Source organism: Triticum urartu, chromosome 2 (genome assembly GCF_003073215.2).
Source record: "Triticum urartu cultivar G1812 chromosome 2, Tu2.1, whole genome shotgun sequence".
NCBI classification, from domain to species: Eukaryota; Viridiplantae; Streptophyta; class Magnoliopsida; order Poales; family Poaceae; genus Triticum; species Triticum urartu.
In genome coordinates this window covers 21,344,616-21,354,492 of record NC_053023.1, presented here as the reverse complement: position 1 = coordinate 21,354,492, position 9,877 = coordinate 21,344,616, and the positions used below count along the sequence as shown (strand labels likewise).

The following is a 9,877-nucleotide window of genomic DNA, read 5'->3' as shown; positions in this document are numbered from 1 at the left end:
ACTCTGGTGGGCTTCGGATACCTCTGTCTAGCTAACCATCCAACCATAGTTTGATTCGCTGTTTCCAACCTTTTGAGTAATGAAATTCAGGTGGGTGATTGTCCTTAGTTGTTTTCGCTAAAAAAGCTATGCCAGTAGAAAATTGTTAGAAAGTTCCTAAATATCGGCACATTTGGTATGATGGTTTCCAAAGGTGCGTCTTCGCGATGCAAAACACTTGCACGATTGCCGATCACCCTGGCAGCGTGGTGTCCTTGCTACCAACCATCTCAGTTTTAGTCGATGATATAAACCGTGTCAACCTCCCCTATGTCCATGTTGTTTCGAGAAGATAGACAACGAAATATCTGAAACTTAGATGGTCCACAACAAAAATTTCTTTGTAATTTATCTGATTACCTCCTAAACTAGGTTTGTAACTTAGATTAGTTTTTGTAAGTTAGCCAATTTCAAACTTGATCTACAACTTGGTACATGCCATGTGTAACTCACACATGATTCTACCCTTTATCACGATTACACAGACCAATACAATTGCTATATGCACAGGGAAAATGGAATTTGCAGGACATCGGTGGTTCAGATCTTAGGAATAGGAGTCGCTTAGACCAAAATTCCGGGCCATGACTTAACCCATGATCCACCATTATCAAATTTGTACACATGCAAATGCAGTTTATTTGAAATTTTATCGAATTTTAAATTTGGTATCAATCACGGTGAATTAATAGGTGCTATTTTACAGTTTACGAGCTCACACTTCTGTAGATCCATGCCACTGACTGCATGCACCTGCTACCCGATTACATTTAGAAAGTCATTAGTAATGTCTTCAATCTTCGGTCCCAGCTTTACATGCATTCGTCCATCCATGCATTCTACCTACCGGCCTTCAAGTTCTGTAATGATCATCTGGAAGTTGCCAGACGTGTCCTCCTGCATGTTGAGAAGGTCGGCAGGAATGCTCACTGGCATGCAGACCACCGGTCGAAATGGCCGCCCTGGCACCTGTTGCTGTGACACCATGGGGATTACAACAGCCATTTGCGGCCGTTGGCTCGGGCTCTCTTGGACGCACAACAACCCTACCTGGATGCATGTCGCCGCCTGCTCTAGCTCCGCCGGGTTGCAGTCATCGCGCACAGTTGGGTCAAGGAGCTTGAGGCTTTTGTTTTCTTCAAATAGCTTCCATGCCTGTAATTTCATTTTCTTTTTTGTCAAGGTCAGCAAGTTTGAGACTTGGCCGTGTAGGCATGGAATTTCAAATTAGGATCACATAAATCTCATTTTTTTCCGGTTGCGTGAAAGGTAAATTGATTGATTACATGAGCTATGAGGTTGAAATTTCGTTGGTTCCTCCTCCCACTGACGATCTCCAGCAACAACACACCAAAGCTGTACACATCCTGCATGAATGATACCATGCCGTCCATGGCGTACTCCGGTGCCATGTAACCACTGTCACCGCATGACACCATATAAAAACCCTCAGAAAATCCAGCTATAGAAATAAACATTCGATGTAAATTATAGTACTTGACCATTGCTTCGGTTATGCAAAGTTGTAGTTCTTACTATGTCCCAACAATTCTTTCCGTGACGGTAGAATCCTGGTTGTTGCCGATGCTGCTGAACAGCTTTGCGATTCCGAAATCCGATATTTTGGCGACCATCTCTCCATTAAGGAGAACATTGGCCGCCTTGAGATCTCGGTGGATCATAGTGTGCCTCGAGTCCTGGTGAAGGTAGAGAAGCCCTCTGGCAACGCCAAGGATGATGTCCATCCTTGTCTTCCAGCTCAAAGTGGCACGTCTCCTCAGTTCTGTTTGTGATTTCGCATAATTGAATTTTTCGAGTTGAGTTCTGACGGTACAAATGGTGGTAAGTGTTTTGCTAAACGGGGTAAAAAGACACGCACCAAAGATGAAGTTGTCCAAGCTCTTGTTACTCATGTACTCGTAGACGAGTATCCTGTCAGAGCAATGGATGCAGCAGCCAAGCAGGCGTACAAGGTTGCGATGTTGCAGCCTGGCAATGAGGTCCACCTCATTCTTGAACTCTTTCAGGCCTTGCACTCTGTTGTCAGTTGACAACTTCTTCACTGCAATTTCCTGGCCATCTTGCATTTGACCCTGGTAAATTTCAGTTATTCTCTCAACATGCAACCTCCCATCTCACCATGTCATGCATGTGGTACAAAGAATTGATTGGAGTTGGCGCTAGAAATTAATTGTTGGGATCTGGACTAAAGAGTGAAAGTAGGAATTGAAGACGACAAGACATCATATAAGTATTAGCTGTATGGTCCTCTATTCTCAAATACAATAGCAAAATTTTATCGGAAAATTCTACATTGCTACTAGGCATTGTGGAGATGGGTCTAAAACTAGTCATAGTGGGAAGTATTGTCATGCATATGACACTTGTCTATATTACTACCTTTATAGTGCAAAGTAACATAGAAATAGTATCATACATGATTGTATTTATTAGACTGTAGACTCATTTTACTTTGGCAGTGTTATGTCACTCCAAATACCTCTCTACTCATTAACTACATGCTACATAACCAAATTTGTGTTGGAATTCACTACGTTACTAGCTAAGGCTAGTCATAATGAAAGTAACTTAGATAGTAACATAATGTAATTCAAGAAAATTTTGCTTACGTGGCATATAGTTAATGAGAAGAGAGGTGCTTAGAGTAACATAATATGTTACTATAACATAGCGCTTTCCGAAAAAGGATGAGTCTACAACCTAATAAATGAAGCCATCTATGACACTACTATTATGTTAATTATTTACACTATAATGCTAGTAACTTAGACTTGTGTTATATGTATGACACTAGTATAAGATACCTCCCACTCTGACCAGCCTAAGTTACTCCCACTATGACCAACCTACGAAAATGAAAGAGATGGAATACCATATATTAATCCGACTTGAGATATTTTTTAATTAATGTATTAACTTTTATTTATTGCTAAAATTTCTCTAGCTGTTAAGTGATAACGTAATACAACTTTTATTCAGTGCAGTAACAAACTACATGTCTCTTAGCATCTAGATACCAACTCGCTGGGAGTCATCTGCTTGTCATAAAAGTACTACATGAGTGGTAGTACTGTCTACCTATTGTTTATACAACCACGAGAAATTTCATTTATGATTGACATAGATGGATTGTAATATTTCAGTGTGTAAAGCAATATCACCTTGTAAACAATGCCAAAGCCACCACGCCCAATTTCTTTCTCGGGACAGAATCCACCGGTGGCGGCTCTGATGGTTTCGAAATCGTACATCGGACATTCACATCTCATGATGTCATCAAACATGGTATCTGTAAAAATAGAGAAGGAAGCTACAAGACATGAACAATAGGGCAAGCAACAGTTTCAGATTATCCTTCTGAAACACACCAAAGACTATCACCTTCCTTGTTGTGTCGGACCTTTCTCCAAATCAGGAAGCCAGGCAATAGCAAAAGCAACAGAAGTCCTATTATCACTGTTGTGATAATCGCGGCAAACTTCCTAGTCTTGGCTGGCTTTGGCGTAGTGTCTGCATCAAGTTTTTTTTTTTTGAGTTGCGTCTGCATCAAGTTAAATGCATGAAAATTGTGGGATCCATGAGTAACAGTAAGATGCACCGGTCGTAATGTGTGAGCTTGACATGTTTGTCCGGGTAGGTGACTGACAAGGACACATCAGTGACTGAAAATATCATTAGCTAAACGTGAAAGGGTACGTTTGTTTAGCTATAGATCCAAGGTAAATTGTTTTCCATCAACTATGTCCTATTTAGATAAAAATGAAAAATATTATACCATCATTCAAATGTGAAATTTTATGATTTTAAGAAGTATTGTTGGCTGGAGACTTTATCTTCTTTTAGCAATTTATTCTATACTTCTCGAATTTTCTATTAAGCCATTATTTATGAATAAAAATAATATGATATTTATGTCTCAATTCGACATGATTCCGCTCTTGCATCAACATTCCACGGGTTAAAAGAATTGTCTTAACAAAATCTTACAAGAATTGGTTTTGGCGATCTATTCACCATCAATTGATCCATGCAAACAACCGAGCGAGAGAGGCTGCGTTACACTGATACTATCACCTAGTTCAGTTCCATAAGTTTCTTTGGATGTGCATGTCGACCGGGTGAGTCATGGACCTGAAAATTCCAGGTCTTTCGTATGTCCTTTTTCCCCTTACGACTACAAAAATGGATGTATATGCCACTGGTCACACCACACGCTAGACAAATCAAGACGGAGGATAAATCCATGCATCCATGAATAGTCACAATGATTTTTATTTGAGGGAATAGTCACACTGATTTGTTTTTTGGGGGAATAGTCACACTGAATTTTCAGTGTGCTGAATACGCTGCATATTTCCATGCCGGAATTGATTGGCGGGATAAAAAACACAGTCAAACAAGAGCATCGAACAAGACTGGTACTTCAGTTCTTAGTGTACTTTGTGTCACTACGCCTAGTAGACAGAGAAGAATAGAATGGACACAGTGACGACATCGACCCAATTTATTTGGGAAAAAAATCCTACTTGGTCAAACTGATTTGGCTCAATTCGTATTTTTTTTGATTTGGTTCAATTCGTATTTACTTCTAAAAATAATCTTAACTTTGGGAGTACATGTTATTTTCGTTGCGTGGTCTAGTTTCATGTCATACCCAAGTCGTAGAATGTTTTATGTACGTTTGGGGCGCCACGGTTGCCAGGGACGACGGCAGCGTGACTAGATCGGCGGCGGTGCGGTCGGATCTGGGCTCGGGCGTGAGCTTGGTCTCCGGGTCACGGTCGGCGTGATGGCGAGTGCGACACGTCGGCAGCTGGACGGATCTGCGGGATTCCATCTTTGTCTGGTCCTTGACAACCCGGGCAACTCCGGGGGAAACCCTAGATCTCCATGGGATCGAGCGATGGCGGTGCTTTTGCCACTAGTAGAAAAAGGACCTAATGTGAGACACATTAGTGCCGGTTTGATTTTAGCCCGGTACTAATGGTACCATTAGTGCCGGTTCGAACGGTTATGCATTAATGCCGGTTCGTGTTGAACCTTTAGTACCGGTTCGTGTCACGAACCGGTACTAAAGGGGTGATGGCAGGCTGGCGTCAGGCCGGGGCCCCACGATCACCTTTAGTACTGGTTCGTGCCACAAACCAGTACTAAAGGGCTACCTTTAGTACCGGTTTGTGATAGAAACCGGTACTAAAGGGGTCTGACCTATAGTACCGGTTAGTGAAACAAACCGGCACTATAGGGCAATTTTCAAACTCTACCCCCCCCCCCGCGTGTGTCGCCATTTCAGTTATGAAAAAATCAAAATAAAATGATAAAAACTTCAAAAAATAAAATCCTTCGAGAGGTAGTTATATTACTACATCTACTAGTTAGGAAAATTTGAAAACTTAAATTTGGACATGTTTTGCAAAAAGTGTAGGGAAAATGTAAAACGGCTATAACTTTTGCATACGATGTCGGAAAAAACGTATAATATATCAAAAAATTCAGCACGAAAATCCGCATCCGATGGAGACCGCCTACGGCCTGTTTGCAATTTTTTTAGAATCCTCAAATTCCAAAACGAAAAAAAGATATGGTCAAATTTCAGTTTTTTTTTAAAAATTGGTTAAATCTGGTCAAACTCCTTATTCAAGAAGTATTAATGTTACTACATAATTATTCAAGAATATTAGTGTTACTAAATAATTATTTCAATTTTTTAAATTTTGGTCAAATCTGGTCAAACTATGGTCAAACTGTGGTCAAACTATGGTCAAACTTATTCAAGAAATATTCGTGTTACTAAATAATTACTGTTTTTTAGAATAATAGTTTCAAACTCAAATGGTGAAACGCGTGACCTAATGCTCAAGTTAAACTGCTGAGGGTTAATATGATTGACAGCTTACATTTGTTAAGAAAACAACAAGTGTAGACTTGAAATGTAGGGGGAATAGAACTCCGAAGTTAAGCTTGCTCAGGCTGGGGGAGTGAGAGGATGGGTGACCGGCGGGGAAGTCAGGCGATTTGGAATGAGTGATCCACACTTGAGCAGTTAAGAGAGGTGATTAGAGACTAAATCATTAAATAATTTAGAAAAATTAAAAATCGAAAAAAATCAATTTTTTTCCAAAATTTTCAAAAAATAAATAAATAAAAAAAACCTTTAGTACCGTCCCCCATACCAGGGCGCGAGCTCACGCCACGTGGTGGCACTTTAGCGCCGGTTCGTGCCGAACCGGTACTAAAGGGGGGGGGGGCTTTAGTGCCCACCCTTTAATGCCGGTTATGGAACCGGCACTAAAGGCCCTTACGAACCGGCGCTAAAACTCCGTTTTCTACTAGTGTGCGCCGTAGTCCCACTTCAGGGCATCGTTTTTTAGTTTGCTACGGTCGAAGGAACCCGCGAGGCCGGCGGCGTACGCCCGGTGACACAACTGCCGATGACAATCGCGCCGACTATGGTCATGGCGGACGATGGCGGCGTCTTTGATGTCATTTCCTTGTTGAGGCATCGTTGTTGCAGTTGGCGTCATCAGGCTCGGGATGCTCCAGGAGAAACCCTAGATCTGGGTCTCTTGGATCAGACGATGATGGCGTTCTTAGTAGCGCTTTCCCTTATGGGGGCGTCGTTTTGGAGCAAGTGATGGCTGGAGGTGACAAGAGGAGGAGCAGTGCTTCATCACACACATTGATGGTGTCAGATCTCGATGGCATGGCGCTCTGGAGATTAGGCGTCTGATGTGCGATGATGGACTCGCGCAGGAGGTCGACGCTGTCTGGCATCGTGGTGGCGTCGGTGGCAGCTAGACAGGGCAAGGTTCGTGCAGCAGTACAACTCTAAAGATGGATTGGTGGCAGGTGGCTGCGGCGGCCTCATACCCGGCAGGCGTCTTGGTTGAGGAGCACGCCGGACTAGTGGGTGCCCATAACCGGCAGACGTCCTGGTTGGGACCTCAGATCTTAGATGTTAGGTTTGGCTGCGAGGTCTGTTTGGTACTAGGCCCAGACTATCAGCCTTCCTTCATCAATTGGATAGGAGTAGCGACACTTTTGTTGTCTAGATGGTGGCTTTAGTCTTACTGTTGTATGACTTTGTAAGGACTTGTGAGAATAATTAATAAAGTGGCTCCATGCATCATGCAGATGGAGTGGCCGGGGGTGCTCCTCTATTTTAAAAAAAACGTTTGGCATTGTGAGTTGTACCTGTGTGCGTCTATTGTAGAATGATATGTGTTTCTTTAAAAAAATGATGTTCATTGCCATGTCTTAGACAGGTTTGAATGGAGTCGGATGAATATAGGTCTACTAGCTAGTAAATTCGTAAGTTTTCGTCGGACAAAATCCAACAGTTATCATGTGTTCCAACTAACAAGCATTGGTCTATGAAAAATGAACACTTGGCGAAGGAAAAGCAGAGAGACCTTTCAAAAAGAAAAGCAGAGAGAGCCACAAGGATTTACCTAGGTCGGACGTTGCCAGCCTGACGAAGAGATCCTGCCCGCCGTTGAGGAACCGCGTGTCCATCAGCTCGCCGAACCACTGGATGCACCCGCTCCCTCCACCGCGGATGTCCGACGCGGCGTACGCTGTGCAGGAGCAGTTGAGCAGGCACCGCCGGCCGCACTCCTCGAGCGAGGCGCCGTTGTCCACGCTGCTCCCGTGCGTCTCCGGCAGCTTCACGCCGCGCAGGGTGTAGAAACCGTCCGCACCGCCGCCCTCGCACTGCAGCGGCGTGCTGCGGACGCACCCGCCGGAGGGGTTCCGCATGCGCCACTCCGCCGGCGACCTTGGCCGGAACCCACTGATGCAGCCGCACATCAGGGCGTCCACCACGCTGCACACGCCGAACGCGCCGCACGCGCCGTAGCTGTCGCACTGGTCCCTCGGCCCCGACCAGAAGACGTTCCACGCGCCCAAGGCGCGGTCCCAGACCATGCGATGTATCACGCCGGACTCGTCCAGGAACACGCGGGACGGCGGCGAGCCGGCGTAGGCGTGGTACATGTAGGAGACCTCGTCGGCGGTGTCGGTGAACTGGAACTCGAACATGCCCTTGTAGGTCCCCATCTCCGGTATGCCGCTGAACCGCACCCCGTTCCACGGTCCGGTCCGGTACGTCTTGCGTCCCTTCCTCCAGGCGTGGAACTCCGGCGAGCCCCGCGTGTCCATCACGAAGCGGAAGTCGCCGGCTGACGGGTCGTCGGCGCCGCGCCACGACGAGAGGGACCACACGGCCCCGGTCTCTATGCTCTCCCCGATCCGCATCTCCGGGACGAACGTGTTGGTCGGGTGCTCGAAGCTCTGCCACAGCACGGCGCCGGCATCGTCCGCGAGCACGAGGTTGCCGCTGTCGTCGAGCTGCGCGACCGCCGCGGTCGCGGCCGAGGACGAGGAGTTCGATGACCATACTGTTTCGTTGTTGCTGGCCGCGTCGAGGAGGACAAGGTCTCCTTGGCCGCTGAGCGCGAGAAAGCCGGAGGACGAGGCGTTGAGCGGGCGGTCGCGGTTGGCGACCCAGATGACGGCGGCCGGGTTGACGGTGAACCATATGCCGAGGAACCACTTGTTGTTCACGGCGGGGAAGAGGCCGAGCTGGAAGATGTCTCCCGGCGAGACCAGCCTCTGGTCGCCGCCGATGGCACTCCGCCGCGTCAATGTGTTGTCGGCGGCGACCACCGAGGCTGTCAGAAGCAGCACGGAGAGAATAGCGAGGAAGAGTCGGCGGTGTCTCATGATCACCCAGCTGAATACGGAGACCACGGCTTCACTGAGAGTCAGTGCATTTGTTCCCAAGTCTCAGTCTCATATCCTACTAGACCATGGAATTCCAAGAATGTTCTGACAGGAACGAATCAAAATGAAGAATAATGCATGGACCGAACGTTCTGTTGGCATTTACAAGTTATTCTCAGATGCAGCAATCAGGAAGACTTGGTCAGAGAACTCTTGCTGACTGACATGTGATTAATTTGACCATTTTACACTATCTAGAACTTGCTGTTTATTAGTATTATTTATCTCTATTATTAAAAGGGTGTTAGTACGTTTTCCTAATATCTTTCCCCAGTTTTTTCCCCTCCCAACGCCCCTTTTTTAACCTGAATAGATGCCGCATGAAATAAAAACCAACATAAAAAGAGTAACTTAAAATAATCTAGACCAACTCAGTAGTTTATCAAACCACATCCTGCATTAAATCAATCAAATCAAATGAAAATTTTGAAAATATCAACTAAATCAAAATATTGCCGTCTTCCCCTGCCCATGCCCAAATCAAATAAAACCTTACCAAAACCTCAACTGAATCAATTCCTTGCACCCATACTGAAATCAAATTCGATCGTACCAAAATCTGAGATATGATGGTGTAAGGTATATGTCGGACAAAATTAATGTTGAACCACTAGAATATGTATGTCCTTGTTATAACACACATGCAATTAATTAGCTAGTAAGTGCTAATTGTCACTATCAACACATGTGGCCTGATTTCAACCTATGGTCAGAGAACTCTTGCTTACTGACACCTGATTAATTTGACCGTTCTACGCTAGCTACAAATGCTGAAATTATTATTATTTATGTAACTACGTACCAAAGTGGCCCTCTCAAATGCGTAGGCTAGAATTTAACAAAGTGAAGTTACAAATGTAATATATCAGCCTTTAATCATGAGAACTTGTTACTTGATTTGAAAAAAGAGAACTTATAACAAAAAGTGGTAACCATTATTTTGCTTGTGTAAGATATGTTAGGTTTATTTAAGACCGGTGATGCTAGAACTTGGCGCAAACGATCATTTTGGTGCTAGAAGTTGTGGTGTACA

The 9,877-nt window shown here is 44.8% G+C and overlaps 1 protein-coding gene across 2 annotated transcripts; it reads right to left on the bottom strand.

Moving 5' to 3' along the window:
* Positions 1 to 648: 648 nt before the first annotated feature.
* Positions 649 to 8,845, bottom strand: LOC125535263 (receptor-like serine/threonine-protein kinase SD1-8). Of its 2 annotated transcripts, XM_048698327.1 has the most exons (7): positions 7,512 to 8,845; positions 3,442 to 3,570; positions 3,222 to 3,349; positions 1,919 to 2,132; positions 1,576 to 1,822; positions 1,326 to 1,458; positions 649 to 1,194 (listed from the first exon to the last, which is right to left on the bottom strand). In XM_048698327.1, exons 1-7 carry the CDS (start codon positions 8,782 to 8,784, stop codon positions 883 to 885), a joined length of 2,436 nt encoding a protein of 811 aa, XP_048554284.1. In that variant the 5' UTR covers positions 8,785 to 8,845; the 3' UTR covers positions 649 to 882. The 2 variants fall into 2 exon arrangements, with proteins under 2 accessions (XP_048554284.1, XP_048554286.1); XM_048698329.1 differs by lacking the exon at positions 3,442 to 3,570.
* Positions 8,846 to 9,877: the final 1,032 nt, after the last annotated feature.

What these genes read in the sequence shown, in the direction of transcription:
- LOC125535263 (XM_048698327.1), bottom strand. Translation starts at nt 8,784, where the DNA reads ATGAGACACCGCCGACTCTTCCTCGCTATTCTCTCCGTGCTGCTTCTG. An exon ending in GGTCCGACACAACAAGGAAG is followed by an intron (nt 3,350 to 3,441) that starts GTGATAGTCTTT and finishes CTATTTTTACAG; the next exon opens with ATACCATGTTTGATGACATC. An exon ending in CTTGGACAACTTCATCTTTG is followed by an intron (nt 1,823 to 1,918) that starts GTGCGTGTCTTT and finishes AATCACAAACAG; the next exon opens with AACTGAGGAGACGTGCCACT.